General features: G+C 40.7%; 1 protein-coding gene across 1 annotated transcript in view; it reads left to right on the top strand.

Moving 5' to 3' along the window:
- LOC128694276 (protein pangolin, isoforms A/H/I/S) overlaps positions 1–26,905 on the top strand; it is a 119,686-nt gene that overhangs the window by 78,016 nt on the left and 14,765 nt on the right. The window contains exon 5 of the mRNA XM_053784335.2: positions 24,983–25,056. Coding sequence (XP_053640310.1) covers positions 24,983–25,056 — 74 coding nt within the window. The remainder of the gene's footprint in view (positions 1–24,982; positions 25,057–26,905) is intronic.

The following is a 26,905-nucleotide window of genomic DNA, read 5'->3' as shown; positions in this document are numbered from 1 at the left end:
TGAGATTCGTTGATTAATTTATGCTTTTCAAGGTGGCTACGAACTGCCTCGGCAATTATTGATTCCATAAATTTTCCCACAATGGAGGTTAGGCTTATTGGTCTATAGTTCGAAGCTAAGGACCTGTCACCTGCTTTGAAAATAGGTATCACATTTGCCATTTTCCACTTATCTGGCACCATGCCAGTTTGTAGTGATATGTTGAAAAGATTAGCCAAAGGTTTGCTAAGCTCCTCTTTAAATTCCTTTAGAACCTTTGCATACAGTTCATCAGGGCCTGGGGATTTGTTAGGTTTTAATTTATCTATTTGCCTAAGGACCATGTCACTTGTGACCCTAATTGTGCACAGTTTATTATCGTTCTGTTCTACATAATTTATCATTTCTGGAATATCGCTGATATCCTCCTGTGTAAAAACTGAGAGGAAGTATGTGTTAAAAATTCTACACATTTCCTTATCACTGTCAGTGAGCTGACCCGAGGAACTTTTGAGTGGGCCTATCTTGTCCCTGATCTTACTTCTGTATACCTGAAAGAATCCTTTTGGGTTAGTCTTCGATTCTCTTGCAACTTTAACCTCATAATCTCTTTTTGCTTTTCTAATTCCCTTTTTTTATTTCTCTCTTTAACTGAATATATCGATTTCTTAATTGCCCCTCTCCTCTTTTGATTTGCCTATATATGCCTCTCTTTTGACCAATCAGATATTTTAATCTATTGTTCATCCATTTAGGATCATTTTTGTTTGATCTGATTTCCCTATTTGGAACATAATTTGACTGAGCAGCTAGAACTATGCCCTGGAAAGCGTCATATCGGCAACCATCACCACCTACCTGACCCTTAGTCAGGTCATTCCAGTTCAGCCCACCTAAGTAATTTTTCAGTCCTATGAAATCAGCCAAGCGGAAGTCAGGGACAGAGACTTGATTGCCATTATTAGGGAAATTCCATGATATATTAAAACTGAATGATTTGTGATCACTTTCCCCAAGCTCATCATTAACCTCAAGATTATTAATTAGTGTTTCCCTACTGGCAAGAACCAAGTCAAGGAGGTTATTTCCCCTAGTTGGCTCTGTCACAAACTGTTTTAAAAAACAATCCTGGATCGTATCAAGAAAGTCACCTGACTCTAAATTTCCTGTCAAATTGCTCCAGTCAATCTGTCTATAGTTGAAATCTCCCATTAGCACAACATTTTCGTATGTAGATGCCTTACGAATTTCGTCCCATAGAAGTTTACTGCACTCCCTATCAAGATTTGGAACCCTGTAAATCACACCCAAAATTAGTTTTTCTCGGCCCTCGAGAAGCTGTAACCAAACAGATTCAGTGGCTGACGCTTCTAATTTTACATCTTGTCTAACACAACAATTGAAATTGTCTCTGACATACATCGCTACTCCACCACCCTTCCTGTTGACCCTGTCAGTGTGGAATAATTTATAGCCTTGTATGTGACATTCAGAGGGCATCTCTATCTTTCAGATTGAGCCAGGTCTCTGTTATAGCAATAATATCTATGTTTCCTGCACTTGCAATTAATCTTAGCTCATCTATCTTATTTCTTACACTCCTGCTATTAGTATAGTAAACCTTAAGGGAGCTAGTCCCTTGCTGTCCTCTGCTGTCCCCCTTTGCTGACCTGATCTATTGTCTTTATAACTTCATGCTGAATGCCTTTTATACATTTACTGTTTCCAACCCTAGTGTTGCAACCTGCTTGTTTCCCACACACACCCATACCTCTATCTTCTATCAGTTTAAAATCATTGGCATTTCACCAGTGGCCTTCTCAATTGAGTTTGCAAGTCCTTCCACCCCAGCCCCAGAGAGATGTAACCCATCCCTTGCATACATATCATGTTTGCCATAAAAGTTGTTCCAGTTGTCAATGAATGGGATTGCAAGTTCCTTGCAGTATCTGTCTAGCCAGCAATTTACACCAATTGCCTTAGACAACCATTCATTTCCTACTCCCCTTCTAGGCAAGATGCTACATATGATTGGAACCCCTCCCTTAGACTTCATGAAATCTATAGCTGACCTGTACTTATCTAGCAGCTCTTCTCTCCTACCCTTCCCAATATCATTTCCACCAGCACTGAGACAGATAATGGGCTTGTTCCCATTACCTGATATGATATTATCCAGCCTGTTAACTATGTCCCCAACACCAGCTCCAGGGAAGCACACTCTATCTCTCATCTTCTTATTCCTATTACAAAAAGCACGGTCAATATATCTTACCTGAGAGTCACCAACCACAAGAATGCGCTTACCTCTGTTAGCAGGGGCAGTAGTAGTACCCTTACCTTCACTGGCCACTGAAGTACATTCATCCTGAAGAACAGAGAAGCGATTTCCTACCTTCAGATCTTCACTCTTAACTTTCCTTCTTCTGATTCTCCTCCCATTACTGGTTACCACTCGCCACTTGTAGCAGGTGCTGGACTGCACCTCACTGCTGGTAGCCGTTGCTACCTCCCCACCTACAGCCTCCTCACAGCGAGAGACAGACTGCACCTCACTGCTAGAAGCCTCATTCCCCACAACTCCAGCCACCTTACACTCTCTCCCAGACCCACTGAGGTGGACCTTCAGCCTCCTAATCTCCTCCTGGAGAAGCAAGACGACCTCCTTCAATTCTCCAACCTCAATTTTTAAAACACTGCAGAAGCAAGCCATGCTTTGTAACCGTCCACGCTAATCCCCAAAGCAGCTCAGGGTCTGTGACCTCACGTGACGACTGGCCACTGACCACTGTGGCCAGTGAATTGAATAAAAACTATATTCCAGATATTATTATTCATGAGAAAACGATGATCCCGCCTGGGAGGTAATTATACAGGGCCACAAAAACACTCCCTGATTTCAAAGAGGTATAACATGTAACTTTATTGTAATAATCTTTCACAGTTAGTAGCTTCAGATGCAGGATTTCTTTCAGTTTCATGTGGTATAGGGTAGCATTAAAGGCACTCAATATGCGCCCTTCTGGTTGCTCGGCAAACATCGATGTGATAGTCCAGTTCGGTCCAGACGCTCTGCAGCATATCTGGTGTTATGCGAACTGCTTCAGTGATCGAAATTTTCAGCTCCTCCAGGGTTGCAGGTAGTGGTGGTACGCAAATGTGCTCTTCACGTACCCCCAAAGAAGGTTACAAACAGATCCGGTGACCTCTGCAGGTGGCCTGCGGTCACCGGACCTCACTGTAGTGGTGGTACCTAAGCTGTGCTCTTCACGTACCCCCAAAGAAAGAGGTCACAAACAGGTCCGGTGATCTCTGCAAGTGGCCTGCGAGGTTACCGGACCTAACTGTTTGTGACCTCTTTCTTTGGGGGTATGTGAAGAGCACAGTTTACGTACCACCACTACCTGCATCCCTGGAGGAGCTGAAAATTTCGATCACTGAAGCAGTTCGCATGATAACTTCCGATGTGCTACAGAGCGTCTGGACCGAACTGGTCTATCGCATCGATGTTTGCCGAGCACCAGAGGGGCGCACATTGAGTGCATTTAATGCTACCTTATACCACATGAAACTGAATGAAATCCTGCGCCTGAAGCTACAATAAAGTTACATGTTATACCAGTTTGAAATCAAGGGGTGTTTTTATGGACACCCTTATTTGGAAAATATAAAGAATTAAAAAATGAGTACAGGGTACATCTCACGGTATGAAATTAACGTATACAAGATTTGGGAATAATGATGGTAGACTTACCATTTTGAGAATACAACGAAGCAAATGTCAAGGTCGATAATGAGAACTCTTAAAACAAACGGAATAATGCAAATGATGTTACATTTGTGGTTCCACATGCAGATTATTGTTCTGTGCTCACATCTGGAAAATATAAGTGATCGCATCCTGCCGCATACAGTCAATATAGAATTTAAACTACGCTCCTGAAAGTACTTAGAATATGCTCTTTCTCTTACATTAGTGGTTCCAGGGATTATCTTCCCCACTGCCCAGTCTCGGACCAAGCTTCCTAGGCTGGAAAGAAAATATTACCTAATGAATGGAGAAAAAAATTCTTTTTATATTTGGAAGCTACCCGAGGGCCTAGTCCCAAATTTTTGGGCTTTTTATATAGAATATCAACACAAGCTATGCAACTGTACTGGAAACACGGTTACTTAGTTTTGTCGCTGTTTCAGCCTATCCGCGGCTTCAGCCGGTAGACTCCTCTGATGTGACAGTTGTTCTACAACCCTGGAGCTGTTAAGTGAAACGTAAGCGTGAGAATAATTACCCCTGAGGAACGTTGTGGCAATATACATTCAGTAACTGAATACTGAACAGTGCATGACATACTTTTTTGGGTTCGATGGCCCTCCCATTATGGGTTAATATGGTAAAACCAATAAATAATGATCTAACTATCCGCTGCGCAGCTGAAACTAGTGACATCCTTTACTGGATTTACCCGGGTATTGTAGCGGACCCGTAAGTTCCTTGGATTGTAGCACGTATACAACCCGTTATCCACTGTCTTGATTAAAGAATCTGTGTTCTACGGTGCACTGTTTGTTTGACGAATGTTCGCAACACTGCACAACAAACTGTCCTTCAAACTTGTCCTTTGTTCACGGTAGTGTCACTACAGGAAGCTGCGCACACTTCTCTGTTCTGTAATCTACCGTGAATGAAGATTGTCTGAGAGTTCGAGAACACACTGTTCCTTTGTTAAGGTCAATACACGTGTAACACGCTCCTCGTACCAGTTCTTATTTCAGTCGGCTGCCTTCGGGCATCACCCGCCACACAAAAGATATGCTGATTCCAACAGTTCTCCCTTCCTTGACAAACTGCTACAGAAAGCAATGCAGGATGCTTGATTTCTTGTTGTCTGGGCATGAATGTCGGTGTATAATAGCAATAACTTGTAAATGAATGGGTGCAGGGTTTTCTTAATTGTCCTGCTGTATTTAGAGATTAATTCTCTCATTAACCCACGAGAGTTGCAACACTGGTCTCTTATAAGGAGTGGCATGACTATGACACACGCTGGTCATCTGCTTCCAGTTAAATGTTGATGCGGAAGCAAGCAAGACGTCATTACCCTTTCTGAGAGGGTCGTCTCTCAGGGCTGAAAGGGGCTGAAGGGGGCCGGTACCCCCCTCCTGGATAAAATTTCACCACACAAATATACATAGGGCTGTAACAAACTTACTGGAGTGAGATAGGGGAAGAATTGTAAAATAAACACAGTGGAAAGCAGGGGCGCCATAGGGACAAGAGAATATTGTAAACATCCGTGGATCTAGATCTGCCATTCAGCCTGCTACTTGCAGATACCAGAATTATTGACAGTTTTCAAGATGGAACTGAATCACCATTTCCATCAAATACCAGATCATATAAGCTGTGAAGACTTTGTGGGCCAGCAGGATGCCAGTAACAACAGCCTGATTGAACAGGCAATAATCAGGGACGTTTGGCTCCAGGCTAGGCTGCTATAGTAGAAAATTCCTTGAAACTGGTCAACATTATAATGTCTTGGAGAGGGTATGATAACATTGTATCAATCGCATCTGCTAGAAAAATGACAGGATGGATAATGAGAACCTTCAAAACTAGGGAGGCCAAGCCCATGATGACACTCTTCAGGTCACTTGTTCTATCTAGGCTGGAATATTGCTGCACACTAACAGCACCTTTCAAGGCAGGTGAAATTGCTGACCTAGAAAATGTACAGAGAACCTTCACGGCACGCATAACAGAGATAAAACACCTCAATTACTGGGAGCGCTTGAGGTTCCTAAACCTGTATTCCCTGGAACGCAGGCGGGAGAGATACATGATTATATACACCTGGAAAATCCTAGAGGGACTAGTACCGAACTTGCACACGAAAATCACTATGAAAGCAAAAGACTTGGCAGACGATGCAACATACCCCCAATGAAAAGCAGGGGTGTGACTAGCACGTTAAGAGACCATACAATAAGTGTCAGGGGCCTGAGACTGTTCAACTGCCTCCCAACATACATAAGGGGGATTACCAACAGACCCCTGGCAGTCTCCAAGCTGGCACTGGACAAGCACCTAAAGTCGGTTCCTGACCAGCCGGGCTGGGGCTCGTACGTTGGTTTGCGTGCAGCCAGCAGCAACAGCCTGGTTGATCAGGCTCTGATCCACCAGGAGGCCTGGTCACAGACCGGGCCGCGGGGGCGTTGACCCCCGGAACTCTCTCCAGGTACTATAATGTTGGTGGTGAGTGTATGATCATGGCAGTAGTGAGAACGGTACAAAAATTAGTGGTGAAAGGGCATAATAACTTCAGGACCAGAATCGTTGAATTCTGTATTCATGAAGAATTGCAAGAACCCAAGATCTTTTTGCACTAAATATTCTATGGAGGTGCCATCCCACAGTTACTAAAAATCGCCGACATACCCCCCCCCCCGTCAACCATGGTTACAGTAAAATAACTAAAAAAAAAAAAAACTGTAGACAGCACTAACAAAATTTATAAAAGGGTTTTAAGAAGCAAGATAGCCAATCACATGGACTCACAATTGCACAACCCGAGGCAACATGAGGTTAGAGGAGGTCGCCTTACGTAGTTGTAGAACTGTTACAACATGCACTGGAAGACAAGCAAAATGCTGTAGTAGTGTACACGGACTTTGCAAAAGCCTTCGATAAATGTGACCATGGTGTAATAGCACACAAAATGCATCATAAAGAAATAACTATTGTAGCCAGATGGATATTTAACGTCTTAATAGAACCCAGAGAGTAAGAGTAAAGAGTGAAATCGGAAGCTGCCACCGTGCAATGCTCTGATCCTCAAGGCACGATACTCGCTCCTCTTCTCTTTCTTGTGTTTATATCCGTCATCGACAGAGACTAATCACAAGACTTTATTATCATTTGCAGATGGTACTAGAATCTGCATGAGAGTGGAGTCCATCAGGGACACAGCAGACCTTCATAGTCTTCGGGTGGGCCACTGACAATATGATGTTCAATGAGGACAAGTTTCAGTTAATCTAGTATGGAAAAAATGAGGAATTAAAGACTGAGGTGCAGTACAAAACACTCAAATCTTTCTCCAGACAGTGAACATTTATTGCAAGACTTATGTTGAGAAATGGGATTACCAGTTAAGCTTAATTTTAAATTTAAATATAGGGAACACTTAGCTGATAAAAGACAGCAAATCGTCTACACAGCCGCCCCTGCAGACGAGGTCTTGAATTGTTGTCATGATCATCTCTCAACAGGCTGTAATGAGTTATAATTTGTAAGATTATAAATTACCCCTAGGGGGTGTTATGTCAGCATATTTCATTCACTGATGGCTGACAAACTTACTTGTGTGGACTCAAAAGTCTGCCCCTTACTGCCGACTATAGGTTGATTACAAACTCCTTGCGACTCAAGAACTGCGCAGTCCCCCGTACTACAAGAAATTCGTAACCTACCTTGCTCTTGTAGCATGAGCTATGGTGTTCTTCACACCTTCGACAGATATCGGTGACTTGATAGAAGCTGAAGTGTCCTTGGATGTCCACGTCTTCCATAGTCTAGGAATACGCACACTGGTACACTATGTTCCACAAGATTTGTCTTTATTGTTCACAATCTTATCACTAAAGAAGCTGATCACACTTCTCTGTAAGTGTGTATTGTGTTTTATGAGACACTTTGTTCACACTAACGTACAGATCAGTGTTCTTTGCTGGTTATCCTGGCGTCATTGTCACTCTCAGTAGAGTCAAAAGTAATCTGAAGACGCCACAACTCCCCACGCCGTCACTGCCCCCAGCACAAAGGAAAAGCTGACCTAGTACTTTTGCTTCCTTGCCACTTCCTCGATGAAGTAAAGTAGAATGTTTAAATCTTGCTGTCTTAAGCATAGACAACAATGTCCACTATCTTTACTATGGTAATAAAGTGGGAGCAGGATTTTCCTTAATTGTCCTGCTAAGGTAAGAGATGTACTGTCTCTTATTAAAATACACTCTGCAACACTGGACTGCAAGGAGCCGCGGTCGCTTGACCACGTCGCATACTCGTACTGCATCTGCGATCAATTACTCACTGTAGCAGTAAACAAGACGCTTGCCCCTTCTGAGAGGACTGGGCCCCTCAGGGCTGAAAGGGGCTGATACCCCCATCCTGGAGAAAATTTCTCCACAACTTAGAAGTGACAATGTCAGAGGATCGCACATTTAAAGATCACAACATTTTTATCGCAACTGCAAGGAAAATGATTGGCTGGTTAACTAGAATATTCAGAATAAGAGACGGTGAGCCAATTATGATTTTCTTATTCACATTTTCTCTAGGCTGGAATATTGCTGTATCTTAACGATACTCCTTCAAGGAAGGAGAAATTGCAGAGCTGGAAAATGTACAGAGAACCTTCACTACTCTTATAAATTCAGTCAGGCATCTGAATTACTTACAATGCTTAAAGTCCGTTGAGCTGTACCTTTTGCAGAGTAGATGAGAAAAATGCATTATTACATACACCTGGAAAATTTTGGAGGGATTGGTCTCAAATTTATACACTGAGATCACTTCATGTAAAAAAAGAGCCTTGGCAAATGATGCAAAATACCTCCGATAAAAGATAAAGGAAGTAGGAGAGAGGCATGAGGACACTGAGAACTGAGTAAGTGTAAGGGACCAGGGCTTCAACGACTTAGGTTTCGAGACACTCCCCAGATAGGGAGCCAAGGCCGGGTCACCACTACTTGGAAAAGACCCGGGCCGGGAGAATACCGGTGAATAAAAAAAAAAAAAACTTCCCTTAATACCGAGATTATCAACAGACACTTAGTTGTCTTTAAGAGGGAACTGAGTAAGTTCCTCAAGTTAGTTCCTGATCAGCCAGGCTGTTGTGCCGCACGAGACGAGCGTGGCTCATGGCCGGGCTCCGGTAGTAAAAAGACTCGAAACTCATCAAAGGTATATCAACTGTATAGACCGGCAACCGGGATATCGGGTCTGGGACTGGGCAGCGGGGGCGATAATCCCGAAATAGACTTCCGGTAAGAGGGTACGATATCAGTGGTGAGTAGGTGCGGTAATACCCCTCCTCCCATTCCCAACGATGGGGAGGTGAGTTTAGTGTTGATACTGCACTCTGCTGAAGTGATTGATGCTGACCCCAGCGCTGAAGGCTTAGTTTATCAGATATATTAATCACAACTTAGGAAGCTCACCAACCTTCCCTCACCAGCGGCCTCTTTTTTTTATCTGCCTTATTTTCTTAGACTGTGACTTTATTATGAAACTCTTATAAATAATAACAATACAGAAGCTGTCCATAAAAAAAAAGTATTTTTTTTTTTTTTACATATTTGTCTTCTCTTAATTTTGAAATGTGTGTATGTGTGTGTGTGTGTGTGTGTGTGTGTGTGTGTGTGTGTGTGTGTGTGTGTGTGTGTGTGTGTGTGTGTGTGTGTGTGTGTGTGTGTGTTTATACTCACCTGATTGTAGTTGCAGGACTCGAGTCTCAGCTCTTGGCTCCGCCTCTCTGCTGGCTTTTGGTTTCACTCATGGCTACGTGAACCCTGTCACACCTATTCTTAAAGCTATGTAAAGACGTTCTAGGTTCCACTTCCTGATCTGTCTCTAAGGCTAAAGAACTATTAATATCCCTGTGACTCATTTGTGCATTTAACTTCCAACTGCGACCTCATGTACCCGAGATCTGCCTCTCAGATTCTCCCTATCCACCCTGTCAATTCCTCTCATTATTTTGAGAATTAGTGTGAATAGGGTGTAACATGTTCCACGTAGACTCCACCCTGGGACCGCCTCAGAGTCCTAAATATGTACTCACTGGAGCCAAGGAGAGAGAGATACATGATAATGTATGATCAATTATACACATATGCAACACTTGGCTATCTTTAATAAGGAAACGTTTCGCCACATAGTGGCTTCATTAGTCCATACAAAGGAGAACGGTGAAGAACAGGAGTAGTTTGAGGTAATCAATCAGGCTGAGGGACTGATTACCTCAAACTCCTCTTGTTCTTCACCGTTCTCTTTTGTATGGACTGATGAAGCCACTATGTGGCGAAACGTTTCCTTATTAAAGATAGCCAAGTGCTACACGTGTCTAATTTATCAACTTGTCGGTTCTCTGATATATTCATCTACATGATAATGTATACCTGGAAAGTATTGAGGGCCTTGTCTTAAATCTGCACACGGCCATAATAATATACTGGAGTGTGAGATGCGGGAGGAAGTGTAAAATAAACGCAGTGAAGAGCGGGCGCGCAGTGGGCACAATAAGGGGACAGTGTATCAATATCCGTGGTTCCAACCTATTTAATATCTTACCAGAAAATATTAGAATCACTGCTGGGACAAGTGTAGAATCTTCAAGAGGAAACTGGACAAGTATCTCCACCGGGTTCAGATCAACCTGGAAATAATAGATATGCGGATCAGCAGGCCATCAGCAGCAACAGCCTAGTTGGCCAGTTCGAATAGGAATCCACTCCTTTCCAGGTACTCCACTACTCGTGCGAGCGAGTGTGCGTGCAAGCGTACATACGTGCGTGCGGGTGTATGGAGAGAGAGAGAGAGAGAGAGAGAGAGAGAGAGAGAGAGCAAGCAAGTAAGAAGTTTTGCGGACAAAACCTCATTTTTAAGTTCTAACAAATTTTAGCCTTTTAACACTACTGGACAGTGATATAATTTGTAATGAAGACATTCTTTTTTCTGTATATTTGCAAATAGCCCTGATAATTTGCGAAACATTTTAAATTAGCAATTTGAAATGACACCCACTGCAATATTAATTATAATACAAACTATAATGATACTGCTGAACCACTATGACAGAATTACAGAGTCGCCGGAAGAAAACCAAAACCCAGATGTGATATACACAGATTTTGCAAAGGCGTTTGACGAATGTGATTGCATGCACACAAAATGAGTGCCTTAGGCATATCCGAGAAGGTAGGCACATGGAATTTCTGGTTTCTAACACATACAACGCAAAGGGTAGTAGTAAAGAGAGCAAAACGCAGCATTAGTTCCCCAAGGCACTGTCCTGGCACCTCTGCTGTTTTTTATCCTCATAGCGGACAGATAAAACCACCTGTCATAATTTTGTATCATTTGCAAATGACACAAGTATGAAAGCCACTTCGTTAGAAGACTGAAAAAAATGCATGAAGATATAAGCAGGGTTTTTCCAGTGGGCAGTGGAGAACAACATGATCAATTGTGTTAAGTTCCAGCTGCTTAGGTATGGAAAGAATGAAGGATTCGAAAGGGACACTGTATACAAATTTGGCACCAGAGGATTATCAGGCAGAACGAAAGGAATACGTGAAAGACCTGGGAGTAATTATGTCAGCTGACATTTTTTTTCAAAGAATGCAGTAAGACCAAGGTCACGACAGACAGCCAGGGTGGGTAATGATTGCTTTCAAAACAAAGAATATAGTGCCATTGGCGACACTTCTCAAATCGCTTGTGCTCTCTCATTTGGAATATTCTCAGGGCAGGAATCAAATAGAGAGATCGTTTACGGCCCGTAGAGAGCCAATAAACATTTAAGTTACGGGGAATGCCTTAGTCCTAATTATGTACTCAGTGGAGCGGAGGAGAGGGAGTTACATGATAATATATACCTGAAAAGTTCTTGAGGGCCTTGACTCAAATTTGCACACTACCATAACATACTGGAGTGAGAGATATAGGACGAATTTAAAATAAATCCAGTAAAAAGTATGGGCGCCGTGGGAACGATCAGAGAACATTGTATCAACGTTCGTGACCCCAGACTATTCAACATCTGACCAAATGATATCAGAAATACTTCTGGGACACGTGTAGAAATCTTCAAGAGGAAACTGGACAAGTATCTTCTTCAGGTGACAAATCTGCTAGGCTGTGATGCATATGTGGGTCAGCGGGCTACCAGCAGCAAGAACCTGGTTGACCAGGAAAGCACCAGACTCGTCAGAGGTAAAATAATACCCACACCAACATTAATTGTGATACCAAAATGAAGAGTTCATTTTAACTAATTTTTAATAACCAGTGGCAGGGTGGCTCGTGGCCTGGTTGGCAAAGCTCTCGCTTCACACAATTAGGGTCCGGGGTCGATTCCCGACAAGGGAATCGAACCCAGACGTGTTTCCTTACACCTGTTGTCCATGTTCACTCATCAGTAAAGTGGGTACCTGGGTGTTAGTTGACTGGTGTGGGTCGCATCCTGGGACAAAACTGACCTAATTTTCCCGAAATGCTCAGTATAACAAGCGGCTTTCTATTTAGTAGTATGTCATCGATGTCGGCTAGGACTGTATACCTTGTATAAGTACTTGTAGAAATAAAGATATTATTATTATTATTATTATTATTATTAGTTGGGCGCGAAATTTATTGGAAGGTTAGTGGTGTTGAAATTTTATAGAAAAGTAAACACAATAAGCCTGGATTAAAGTAAAAAAAATATTTATCTAATAACCATTTTTGTTAGGTAAGACACATATGCAACATTTAGGTATCTTTATTTCGAAACGTTTCGCCTACACAGTAGGCTTCTTCAGTCGAGTACAGAAAAGTTGATAGAAGCAGAAGATACTTGAAGACGATGTAATCAGTCCATCACCCTTAAAGTTTTGAGGTGGTCAGTCTCTCAGTCTGGAGAAGAGCATTGTTCCATAGTATGAAACAATATTGTTTCAGTCTATGGAACAATACTCTTCTGCAGACTGAGGGACTGACCACCTCAAAACTTTAAGGGTGATGGACTGATTACATCGTCTTCAAGTATCTTCTGCTTCTATCAACTTTTCTGTACTCGACTGAAGAAGCCTACTGTGTAGGCGAAACGTTTCGAAATAAAGATACCTAAATGTTGCATATGTGTCTTACCTAACAACCTGTCGGTATTTTATACCATTTTAATGTTCAACCATTTTTGTGATGAGTGGGACAACACGTTAGGCCTACACCAGACTACAGCTCCTCCTCCTACGGTACATAACGAACGTTTGGTTCCAACGAAGCTGGCTTGTAAATGGTACAGAAGTGAAGCACCAGGATATTTATTCTGAAAAATTTCGCACCCTGGGAGCTTTATCACTTCAGTAGATTGACAAAGCTCCCAGGAGATTAAAAATATTTAATCACCAAATGACTGAAATATTTCAGATGGAAGTCACTGAGTTACAAATTAGTGACACAGACACGATGACAAGGAAAACATCGTGTTGAAATGTTGTGTGTATTTACCTGACACATTTGTAAAACTAAAAAAAATTAAGGTAGGTATGTTCAGGCTTTGGCAGTACATACGTTTGTGAACAAACTTTTACAAGGATGAAAATTGGTGTCAAAGCTTCGATCAAGACTTACTGATAAACATTTGCACAAAATTTTAAGTGTGTCACATACATTAAAATAGATGTTTATGTTCCCTAAGTAAACTGTAGCCTCGAATATCACATTAAAGTCAATAAAAAGTTTTAAGTCTGCTTTACTTAGCTATTCATAATATTAATTCATATATGACTGAATATTAACAAACTGTTATATTCGATTGCACTTTATTATATTAAATTTTTATTATATTCAACTTTTATTATATTAAATTGTGATTAGCTTTTTTATTACTGAATCTCATTATTTTGTCAAGATAGTAAAATATGAGTGAAAAGGTGCAGTATATTGTGCTTTAGAAAGACACGTGATCAAATACGTCCTAGTATTTGATCACGTGTCTTTCTTAGCAATTTGTCTGTATCTGTTACCAAGGTTCATATCACTACAGTATATTGTCTTACTCATTTACATTAGCCATCTAGTTATTGGAAATTATGATAATTTTGGTAATAAAATGAGTGATTTCTGGAAAAAGTGCTGTGATTTTGATTCGTTCTTTCAGTTTGAGGGTAATGCTTAATGTTATTAGTATGTGGGTTATATTAGTTACTACGTTAATTCACCTTCTGTTTCAAGGTGCGGCCCTCATCACACCTTTGACCACCTGATGTGGCCTACTTATGCAGAAAGGTTGGGGACCACAACACGGTAACCAAATATACTTGTAACATAGTATACACAAGCTATATTCAAAACTTTCGTTCTGGTTTCCTATGTTTTTTTCTTTCACTCTCTTCTCTTATTATCCTTCATCTCGTTGTCTTCTCTAATCATACCTCTCATTCTTTCGTCTTCCTTTCATTATCTTTTAATTCATTTCACACATTATCTTCTATCTCTCTCTCTCTCTCTCTCTCTCTATCTCTCATTATCCTGTCTTCTCTCCCCATCCACCCCCAATTCGTGACGAAGCCGAAGACAGGGAGGGTGATGGTGGAGGGATGGGGGTGATCACGCTGTATGGCATAATTTGATATGTACATAAAATATGTGCAACTTGCTCTGATTTTGGAGTGAGGGTAATCGCTTAACTAGATCTTACAGGCCGTTGATTCCAGAGTTTATACAGTCAATATATCCGTATCCCGGGAAGCGCTTCTTTGATTAGCGACGTAACCCTTTATCGGGGAGCCTGCCAGTCAGTTTGTTAGTCATCTCGACAGAGACGCGAGACACAAGTCAGTGAGCTACCCATCCAAGCAGGCAGCCAGACCAAATGATGGAATATGACAGGAAAACATAGCTTTTTGTTCCCACTATATATTGTATAGAAAAAGGTAGCAACACTGATGTTATACCCAGTTTTGCATTCTAGCATGTTTCTTGGTCGTCACCCACTATATACACCTACCGTTTACTGTCGACACCCACTGTCTAGTAGCCATATCCATCATCCAAACTCACCGCCTTGTAAAACCGGTTTGTTCATCTACTGTGTCATCCTAATTGGCGCACCTGTTCCCAGATGGCGTTTCCACTAATCCTGTTCGCGAGGCCAGTCCCAGTATCTTGGATACCCATTCATAGGTGGCGCTGGTACTCTCATGTACAACAGGCTCGTGCAGATACCTTTGAACTGAACCCCACAAGCACAGCTCGGTGAATACATGAATGTCACATCTAACATAGACAAGGAAACTAGTCACAACTATATCTTGCTTCCGACAACCTTAAGTCTGCTGCAAGAACATGTATTCGGTCAAAGACATGATGGTCTCAAACATAGATAAATTTCGGCTCTTAATATGATTTAAAACAGTACCCAAATTATTATCCAGAACAGAGAATGTAAAGCAGAGGTTCAGTGAGTACACTAAGGGAACTCAGTGAGAATAAGAGGGACCAAGACTCTTCAATGCGTTCTCTTCGTACATAGGGGACATTAACAATCAAGCTCTGGCTGTCTTCTAGGGGGCATTAAAGTTCCACAAGTCGTTCCTGATTAACAGGGCACACGCTGGACTGCCTGTGGCTGGCACCAACAGCCTGATCGATTAGGCCAGCAGTCGGGAGGTTGTTGTGGGGCCGGGCCACAGGGGTGGTAACCTCCGTAAACAACTCCAGGTATTATGTAAGATTTGTTTATCGAAGATCACATTGTAGTAGGCTAGATAATTTGAACCTCTCAAAGAAACAACCTGGATATCCTGCCTGTCAACAAGAGTGAGTATATGAGACGACAAATGGTAGTGTTTCACCCAGACTGTATCTTTATACCTGCAGTCAACAAAGAAAGCCTGGTTTCCGCCACCAGAATAAAAGAGACTCTCGAAACCCGTCACAGGTATGTTAAGAAACTCCAGGCACCTATACACTCTAAACTGGATATTTATTTTAGAATTCGCTACACTAAATAACTTTCAATGCCCGCATTCACTCTTTCACATTTCTGATTACTGGGAGTACCTAAAAGCTTTCGAGGGGTACTGGAGCGCAGGTGTAAGAGACGAGTATGTTATAATATATTCCTGGAAAATTCTGCAGCAATTGGCACCAATCTGTACACTGAATTAATACTTTACCAGGGCGGAAGGGAAGATCTATAGAATATTCAAAACAGTTACACTGAAAAGTAAGGGTGCAACGATAGAACACGATATACATATTAAGGGCCCAAAAGGCTCTTCATCATCTGTATTTCAAATATAAGAGAAACGACTAAGGCTCATTTGAAGATTTATCCAAAACTAACAAAGCACTGCTGCGTTGTTAGTTTTGGTGCAATATAAAACTGACATTTCAAAAAATATGGATGAACCGTATTCCACAGTTTTCAGTGGATGAGAGTAGGAAGGGGTTGGAAATGTATCATTGATGATCTAAGAACATACCACTAACTGTCTGCAAGCGAAAATGTACTTCTTGTAAAAGAAATGCACCAAATCAGACTTTAGAAATAATTATAATCATAACCTTAATTTTTAAAGAGGTGGAGCGGTAAGCCAGCGGAAGTCCTCAGTCAGATGACCAAAAGCTCCAGTGGCGGGCCATCATATGGCTAAGACCCGCATCAGCATTATAATCAAAAAGAAGCGCTAAGCCACAAGGGCTATACCGCGCCCCCCCCCCCCCCCCCGCATCAGCAAACTCTTGTCCTATATCCTGACAAACATTACACCTACCTACCAAATCCGACTGATGCGTCTGCAGACATAAGTAACTTCATTGATCAGACTCTGTTCTATAGGGTAGTGAGATTCTCATAATCATTACAAGACAAAGATAAAGTATGCATGGGTAACTTATAGCCAGAACTTTCCGAGTTAGCTTACTTAGCAAAGGTCGTTTAGCAGAACAACCCGGACTTGTATTAATTATTAATATAACTCCTTGAAAATTAGTTTGAACGCTACAGAATTAATATATTTCACTGATAAACTAAAGGTAGGCTACCTTAGATAGGCTTGAAAGGATTACACTCACACAAATAGGAATGAGGATAGGTGAGGCTGCAGAATTAGTTTAATTTTTCCTAGTGTTCAGTGCGGAATATAATAATGATAATCCACAAGTTATTTTACAGAAATATATCACTAAATCCGTAAGCTAACATTTTTCTAAAACTGGCTTATTCTATCTGCCAAAGAAAGAAAAACGACAGCCACACATAACAGTCAGTCTGCTTAGAATACAGTGAATGTAGCCTCTCACACATTTAAATATGGGTGCCAACTCTTGTACGTCAGCTGTTGCTTAATCATTAAGTATCTCCAAAGGGGATACCTTATGTGGAATTTTTTTTTACATAATTTCCTAAATGTAGAACATATAAATGAATAACATAATAATTGCGTATTAAAATGTGATGCTATTTGGACCCTTCGAGAAATTTCGAGTGACGCCATTTTGAATTTAATGTTTGAACATTGGACTGGTAGGTAAGACACATAGGCAACAGTTAGGCAACTTTATTCCGAAACGTTTCGCCTACACAGTAGGCTTCTTCAGTCGAATACAGAAAGTAGGCAGGAACAGTAGAGATGTGAAGATGATGTAATCAGTCCACCCTTGAAGTCGTAGAATTTGAGGTTGTCAGTCCCTCAGCCTGGAGAAGTTCAGTTCCATAGTCAGGAACTATCTCTATGGAACTGAACTTCTCCAGGCTGAGGGACTGACAACCTCAAATTCTACGACTTCAAGGGTGATGGACTGATTACATCATCTTCACATCTCTACTGTTCCTGCCTACTTTCTGTATTCGACTGAAGAAGCCTACTGTGTAGGCGAAACGTTTCGGAATAAAGTTGCCTAACTGTTGCCTATATGTCTTACCTACCAACCATAGTCAGTGAACTTGAAATCGTTGAATTCCAGTTACTACATTTTCCATGTAGTAACTGAAGTGTCTTCTGGTCGATTTCAAGCCTTAAAAGTTTGTATATCTTACTTAAAAAAAAGTTTGGCTTGATTCTGGGTTGTGTAGGACAATTTCCCAAATTTATTAACGAAATTGATAAAATTAAAATACATATTTTTATGCAATAATTAGCTAATATTTTATTTGATGGGCCTCAGCCGCCAACGCTGATAACGTGAGAATGCACCTTCTGAGTGGCGTCAAGCTTAGTGCTAGGATGTTGGTGTCTGTGCGATATCTAAAGAATTCTTCTTCTGACTGACTTCAAACTTTTAAAGATGGTGCATCTTAGTGGAAGGTTCGAATTGGTTTAGGGCATTGTAAATACCAATTTGCCATTCTTATTGAAAATGGAATATTAGTTTACATGAGACAACTTGTGAATTCTTCTGATTGGCTTCTCAGACCTTCATTGGTAATACCTTACTATATTAAAATCTTATGCCACTCTGTACTGTTTCATTTGTGTGCATTGACGTACATGAGTATGTTTTTGTCCGCTGTACGTCACACCTATGTAGAAGTGAGACGTGATAATTTCAAGTGTTTTTCTTATATATACTGATGGGTGGCTTAAATGTGTATAGTGTGCTTGGTCTTTCTTTTTTGTTTTGTCTGTGACGGGTTTCTTCTCCTGTGTCCAACAACGTGTGCGTGTGTGATAATTTATGTATGTACTTATTGTTCTTAACAGCATTATGTCTGTACAAGATATTCTCTCAATAAAATATAAAAAAAAAGTTTGACTAAGACCCTCGTGAGAAGACACTTTTATCGGACTAACAAAACTTAAACCAATAACAGTTGGTTGCTACGTTAACGCAGTTTTATCAACAATACAAGAGCGTGTAACAAGGACACTCCATCTGATATATTACAGTACTGGGAACCCTCAGATGGAAACACCTTCCCTTCATTTCTCTTTTGTTGCCTAGCAACGAGATCGTCCCTCCCCCCCCCCCAGCACCTGACTGAGTATTGCCCAAACATCAACTCCTACCTCTATTATTGCTTATTATTTGGACTGAATTTACACATCGCAAACTGCCTCTGTATCCTGGTTAAGTGTGTGCGCTTTTCCATTAATAAATGGCCTGAGCTGTACACGAGTATGATGGATTTGTGGGCCAGCTGGCCGCCAGCAGTAACAGCCTGGTTGTTCGGACATCAGAAATAGGTGGCCCAGGGTCGTGTTGTTAGTAGGACAACTGTCGAAACTCTCCGAAGGTATATCAAAAGTAGAGCTGAATGTTGTGTTCTCCGTGTTCTTGAGAGCTCATAAACAAGGGAAGAAAGATAGCTGTATATTATTTAAATTGTTTACAACTTCCTACAAACATTTTACAACCCTAAAAAAGGACACTGCACCATACTCGACCAAGAATATAAATGTAATGCCATAAAATGTAAACTTCCTTGAAATTCCTTTTCTAAAAAATAAAAAAAAAGCGTTATATTTTAAAATTTTACCATAAATAATCACCTCCCCCAAAATATTGATGGCTGTTTATAAGATTCATTATGCAAAATGCAATAAATTTTACTTTCGGCAAAGTGGAAAAAATCGAGTTAAGATTACGGACAGCATAAATATAGCCTAAAAACTGTGTAAGAGTCTTATGCTGTATTTATTCATGTGAGAGATTTTAATCACCCCACTGATTGCTTAAAAACTGCGAAGGGTGTAACATGCAGATCAGGAGTTGAAAGAAATATACCGTAATAGAATCAAACTTTATATAAAAAATAGTATCGATTATAATATGAATATAAGTCTAGGATTATATAAACAGATTCATTTATCATACTTAAAAATTGTGAGAATTATAAGATATTTTGAGGAATTCACTTTTATGTGTCTTGTCACTCTCATTTTGGCAAAAAGTTGAGAACAAGATGAGATGTATTACTATTGCATTACGACTGCTGGCCCACGCTCATTGAGATGAGAAACACCTCGCTGACTGTTATAGGTGAGGACGTCTCTATGTAAGACACCTGTTGCTTTATTATCATTACTATATATATATATATATATATATATATATATATATATATATATATATATATATATATATATATATATATATATAATGTCGTGCCGAATATGTAAAACTGGTCAATTAGCAAGAACTCATTTAAAATTAAGTCCTTTCTAAAATTTTATCCTGTACGTTTAAAGATATATTTTTTTAATTAATGTTGATGTAAAAAATTATAATTTTGCACGAAAAGAATCTTAGAAAACTTACCTAACCTTATTATAACAATCATAATTTATTTTAGCCTAATCCAACTAAATATATTTTAGATACGTTTACGATAATTTAATACTAAACAAACACAACGAAATATATTTTTTTCGTTAGGTTCAGGATGATTTTGGCGAAATTATTACATACACAAATTTTCACTTGTCCTATATGGCAAGATGAGCGTTGCTATTTAAGCCAAGATAGCAAGTTCTGCCTATTCGGCACGACATATATATATATATATATATATATATATATATATATATATATATATATATATATATATATATATATATATATATATATATATATAATGCTTCTAAACTGTTGTATCTGGGCGCCTCTGCAAGGACACTGATTATGTACGAGTGAGGTGCAAGTGTTGAATGATTATGAAAGTTTTCTTTTTTGGGATTTTCTTTCTTTTTTGGGTCACCCTGCCTCGGTGGGAGACGGCCGACTTGTTGAATATATTATACATATATATTATATGTATATATATATATATATATATATATATATATATATATATATATATATATATATATATATTATATATATAATATATATATATATAATATATATATATATATATATATATATATATATATATATATATATATATATATATATATTTATTATATATATATATATATTATATATATATATATATATAAATATATATATATATATATATATATATATATATATATATATATATATATATATATATAATGTCTGAGACGAAGAGGGGTAGAAAGGACAGACAAGAGAAATTAATAATCAGTAGGTGAGGGAGGAGAGGGCAGGGGAAGGCAGGGGACCAGGAGGATCACACTGGAAAAGGAGTGTGTCGTAATTAAGGAAGAGTTTTACTTTTTCATTTAGTGTGTTTGTTCAGTCTTGGCCTGCTGCCTCGTGGCGCCCGTGGGGACAAGGGAGGAGGGAGTTGCTGGGGGCAGTAGAGGTGTGATGATTTTGTTGGTGGTGGTGCTGGTGATGGTTGTCGTGTTTGGCGTTAATGGTGGTGATGGTGATTCGAAGTGGAAACTTTAGGCGAGGTTTTGCTCCGTCCTGGCCTATTTATCTAGTGATATTAGCGGTGGTGCTGGTGAATGGCATTGTGGTAATGGTAGTGGTAGTGGTTGTAGTGTTGTTGGGGTTTATACCCATAATCGACTCCCGGTGGTTATCATCCCTCATACCCCCCGTCCCCCACGGATCAGACTCAGATCAGGCTTCTGGCCTGATCACTTAAGCTGTTTGTGCTAGAAGAACGCAGTCCAGGGTAGGCATCACAGCCCAGCTTATCAGGAACTGACTTGTATAACTTAGTTTCCTCTTGAAGACAGCTAGGGTATTTTCGCAAATCCCCTTTATACTTGAAATAAAATTATATCAGCCAGAGTGGCGAGAGTTCAGTTGGGTCTACCTGGAGGGCATTCCGGGGATCAACGCACCGCGGCCCGGTCCACGACCAGGCCTCTCGGTGGATCAGGGCCTGATCAACGAGGCTGTTACTGCTGGCCGCACGTAGTCCAACGTACGAACCACAGCCTGGCTGATCTGGCAGTGACTTTAGGAATCTGTCCAGCTCCCTCTTGAAGACAACCAGAGGTCTATTGGTAATTCCCCTTATGGCTGATGGGAGGCTGTTGAACAGTCTTGGGCCCCGAACACTTATTGTGTTGTCTCTTAGTGTACCAGTGGCGCCCCTACTTTTCACTGGAGGTATGTTGCATCGCCTGCCAAGTCTTTTGCTTTCGTAGGGAGTGATTTCTGTGTGCAAATTACGGACCAGTCCTTCCAGAATCTTCCAGGTGTAGATTATTATACATCTCTCTCGCCTGCCTCCAGGCGTTCCCAGTAGTTAAGGTGTTTGATGGAACTTATACGTGCAATAAAGGTTATCTGTACATTCTCTAGATCTGCATTTTCACCTGCCTTGAATGGGGGATGTTAATGTACAGCAGTATTCCAGCCTAGAGAGAACAAGTGATTTAAAACGGATCATCAATGGATTTAAGATATCTTCCTAACATGTTTCATTTAGGACATAGTTTACCTGGTCGCAATTCATGTTCTTGTTGAAGTTGAATTTGGTGAAGTACCCTTATAGCTGTATGCATGTTGCTGATCAGTACCCCTGTGCATTTAAGTCTGGACTTCGATTAGATTGTGATCACAGTTAGTTGGTTTTGATATTATGTTTCTTACCAGGTCCTCACTATTTGTGAAAATAAGATCTAGTGTGTTCTTCAGTCTTGTTGGCTCCACTATCTGCTGACTTGGGGTGTGTTTATTGCAGAAAATCAGCAACTCCTGTATGTGTGACTTTTCATCTGAGCTGCCTCCAGGGATTATTTCTGCTACAACATTATTTTTTATAGTCTTCCATTTTGTATGTCTTAGATTGAAGTCACCAAGCAGCAAGATGAAAGCTTAGACACATGTGCAACATCTGGATATCTTTATTGTAGACGTTTCGCCATCCAGTGGCTTTATCAATACAGATTCTAAGACATAATTAGAAGGCAGTAGAACTATATACAAAAGATGAGGTAATCAGTCCCTCAGCCTTGGAGTTAGTGTTCACAGCATCGTGGTGGAGGAGAATCTGGAGCAAAGGCAAGGAGACTGGGCGTAGGCGTCAGTGGATAGGGACGTGCAGCAGACGAGGGCATAGTCATTGGTAGGCGGGATTCCCCTCGTCTGCTACACGTCCCTATCCACTGACGCCTATATAACTGCCAGTCTCCTTGCCTTTGCTCCAGATTCTCCTCCACCACGATGCTGTGAACACTAACTCCAAGGCTGAGGGACTGATTACCTCATCTTTTGTATATAGTTCTACTGCCTTCTAATTATGTCTTAGAATCTGTATTGATAAAGCCACTGGATGGCGAAACGTCTACAATAAAGATATCCAGATGTTGCAAATGTGTCTAAATTTTCATATTGTCGGTATTTTATACCTTTCTTGCACAAGTAGCAAGATGTTTGGGGATGGGGCTGGAAGGTTTTCCAGGCAGGAGTTAATTTTTGATAGCTGTTCCTTGAGCTGTTGGGAAGTTGCATCTGGCGGTTTATATACGAGTACAATGACTAAGTTTTGGTTCTCGATTTTTATTTTTAGAACTTCAACTACATTTGTGGTGTTCAGTATCTCCGTGCAAATGCGCGGCTCTTTGACATACAGGCCAACCTCCTCTTGTTGCCTGTTCTTTCTGTCGCATCTGAAAAGGTCGTACCCACATATCCATATTTCACTGTCAAAGTAATCTTTTGCGTGGGTCTCTGTGAAGGCTGCAAACATTGCATTTGACTCCCCTAGAAGTCCACTAATGAAAGTTATTTTGTTGGTGGATGGCTTAAGGTCCTGTATATTAGCAAATATAAATGAGGTTGTGTTGCATGTTTGTTGGGGGATTTTTTGTTGTTGGCATCAGTAGTTTTGAGTCCGGAGGGGCCACTGGCTGTCTCTCCAGTCCAACAAAGCTCCAAGGTGGTGGACTATTTTGGTTATCTCTTTTCATTTTCTTTCTTCGTTTCCTACCACTAAAAAATCGCTTGGAGTGGCAGTGTCGTAACTACTATAAATACTATGATTTGTTTTACGGGATGTGTGCCTCCTGGTCCCTTTTAGGTGGTATGCAGGGCAGTTGGTATTGTAGCATTGTTTTCCGAGGACTGAAGAACGACACATTTCAGGGTGGAAGAATTTGCAAGAGGTAGAACGACACATTCCTTTAGACAAGAGGTCGCGGCATTTTTTGGTATGCTCAAAGCTGCTTGTCCCATTTGTTTTATCTGATATTCCATGCTTACAGATCCCCCAAGCATAGAATTTGCACCATTTTGCTTTTGGTTGGATACAGTTCGTATTGGATGTATTCCTAATATGTGCAGGTTCTTGAACTGCACCACAGTCCTCCATAGCCAAACCAGAGACACCACCATTTGTTGTGAGGAGGCCAACATTTTTTCCCGGAAGAGGACTCCTCTACTACATCTGTACTAGGGGCTATGACTGTGGTGGCTGTAGAAGAGTTTTTAGCCGAATCCGGATTTGCACTATGGCTGGGGGCTGGGGTCTGGGTCTGGGGTCATCGCTGGGGCTGGGGGCTGAGCTAGCTGATTTTTTTTTTTTGTTTCCTGTGTTTTTTTTTCCAGTGGGTGTCTGTTTAATTTTGGGTCAACTTTTGTAGACTGGGCATTGTGTGTGTTAAACTTGACTCCTATTCTCCCATGCTCTATATATTCTGGGTAGACTATCCAATAGTTCCTCTTCGTTTTCATGTTTATTAACCTCCTGAGTGCTTTACTGATATCTGTCCATAGTTCCAAATCCTTATTGCAGATGAGGATATCATCAAACTTTCCACTGTATGTTTAGTAGGATAAGAATTGTATAAAAGTTCAGTGGCTACGGCAGCTTCAAAGGCTTCTTTTCAGCAAAGCTGGGGTTGTTATTGCTTGGGAATTACTATATCTCAGGATGACCTGTCCCATACACAGAGAGGGCGAAAAGGGAAGGAAGAGTTGAGTAAATTATTATTATACTCATTGGGAAAGCACTAAATTCATGGGAGTCATACCGCGCTCTAGAGGTAATCATGTTTGATCCTAAAAAGGTTCGGATCAAGAGTTTTTTTTTTTTTCACCATAAAGGCACTTCTCTCCTTGGAGGGTTTTGATGCTTGAGATATTTCCGTGTGCAGATATACGGAAGCAACACAACGACACATCTTACGTAAACGTCATTTTTTTTTATTGCCACCCGAGACCGTCGGTAAAGAGATGACACTAAAATGTGAACGTTGAGATTTGACTCTTAGTTCCCCTTTAACCTAATCTAAATATTGCTTAAATAGAGAAATTGGTTTGAACATATGAAGTAAATAGCAGTTTTGTATAAAGTATCTAAGATATTTAACATATACAGATTATTTTCTCTCGTTCTCCTGGCAGACATCACGGACTGGACCAAAAACCTTCGCTGCAGTCAGGAGAAAAAGCACAGATGATAGAGACGAAGAACGGAGGTAAGGCACTTTGTCCATGTATCTGTGTATTTTGCTCGTTTTCTTTATTTACTCGTTCTCTCTCGAATCAAATTTCAAATGTGATTATGATATCCACGGTTTACGAATTGTTCATACTGTGATTGAAAAGCTGTTAGGCTGCTAGTGAATTAATGTTATATACTGTATTTCGTTCAGTTAGAAAACTTAGCATTGTTGAATTATTGTCAAGCTAAAGAATTTATTATTTAGCTTAGATTAAATCGACGTATCAGTAATATATGACAGATTAAAGGTGTGCTAGGGTTCGACTACAGGGACGGGTTAAAAAATAAAAGTATTATAAAAAAGTTTAGTTCATCTGTGAGGCATTCATGAAAAAATGACTTAAATATTTCGTCCAGAGGGAGGCAGTCTACTGCTCGCGGCCGGCTTTTTGAGTATGTAATTGTATGTAAACAGTTTATAGTGTATGTAAACATTTTTCGTTAGGTGCATTTTCTTGTTTACATAGCTCCCCTGATTTAGGCTAATATATGTGCGTACATGGTTCTCAGGATCACTGCCCCTGTGGCCTGGTCTGTGGCTTACGAGCCCTGCTCTCAGACATCTAGTGTCTAGACGGTAGCTGAGATGTTGCACAACTTGCCTTTGGCACTCAGATAGGAACACTTAGCACGCGTGATGGGATGGCAATCAGTCTGCACTCTTTTAACCACCAGGTTAGATGAATAGTGTGCATATCTTCGGGTACAAACATCAACAAATTTGAAGCCGCCTTAACTCAACAATCTTCAGTTTACTGACGGCTGAATGAATGGAAGTTTTTCTCAATGGTATCCCATCCTTCCTGATGCAGGATTACCGAAGACGCACACAGGCTGATGTAGGAACTGGAGGAGAGTCCAGGGAAGGGAAAATAAAATGATTTTATGAAGCGACCAAATGCCTGTCCTTAAAGTCCTTAGTGCGCTCAGACCCGAACGGGCTAGAAGTAAGAGAGTAAGACAGGAAAGAAAATATTTGAAAAGGAATCGCTCAAAAATATTATGATAACGAGTAGAAGGGAAGGTTTCCATTGCTGATGTGCATTAACATCGCTTATAGCCACGGATGATACCAATTGGACTAAGTAATGTACAAATTCCTCTTGGTGGACGTCAAGAGGATTGTGCACCAAGCGCCTCTGAAGTGCTCCAGAAGCCCTCCTGGGAGTTGGCCGAGAGGGAAATGCCTGCAAAGGAAGTCTGATGGCACGAGGATAGCGAGGTCACTACCACTTGTTTTCTAGGCCTGCTCTATCAGTTCATCATAGTAATGGGTCATTATAAGGATGAAGTCATGTCACAGATTCTACTGCTACTAACATATCTACGTTCGCCATGGTAGTTTGATAGAGAACGAGCATTCCAACAGGAATTTCGCTTTGAGGGTACGAAGCGGAAATGATAGTAGAAGAACAGTAGATAACCAGGAAGTAGGAGAGCAAATCTGTGAAATTCCCAAGCGGTGAGTACCTTTGCACCTGCCATATCGAGGATATTGCGTCTATCCGAGGTAGGTTGGAGTAGGTTGTTGTACAACAATTTAGAGGCTTTCACGTGCACTGGGCAAGTTTGTGATGTTATGTTGTGCTTCTTATTGCAGAAAAAAATTCAGGAGGGAGCATTGGTGCATATACGTTCCCTAATTTGGTATGGGTGGAATCCACTGCATGGAATATGCTTGTACTGGAAGGCTATAAGGCTATAAGGCTAAATGGCTCGACCAAGAATGATATCGTCCGGCAGGAAACAGGAACACCAGATGAGTATTGAATGCTCGGCGATATCTGCTGTGCTTAAAGCATGAAAGGAAATATGGGCTTCAC

The sequence above is a fragment of the Cherax quadricarinatus genome, chromosome 43 (genome assembly GCF_038502225.1).
Source record: "Cherax quadricarinatus isolate ZL_2023a chromosome 43, ASM3850222v1, whole genome shotgun sequence".
In the NCBI taxonomy this organism is placed as follows: Eukaryota; Metazoa; Arthropoda; class Malacostraca; order Decapoda; family Parastacidae; genus Cherax; species Cherax quadricarinatus.
This window is presented reverse-complemented; position numbering and strand designations above follow the sequence as displayed.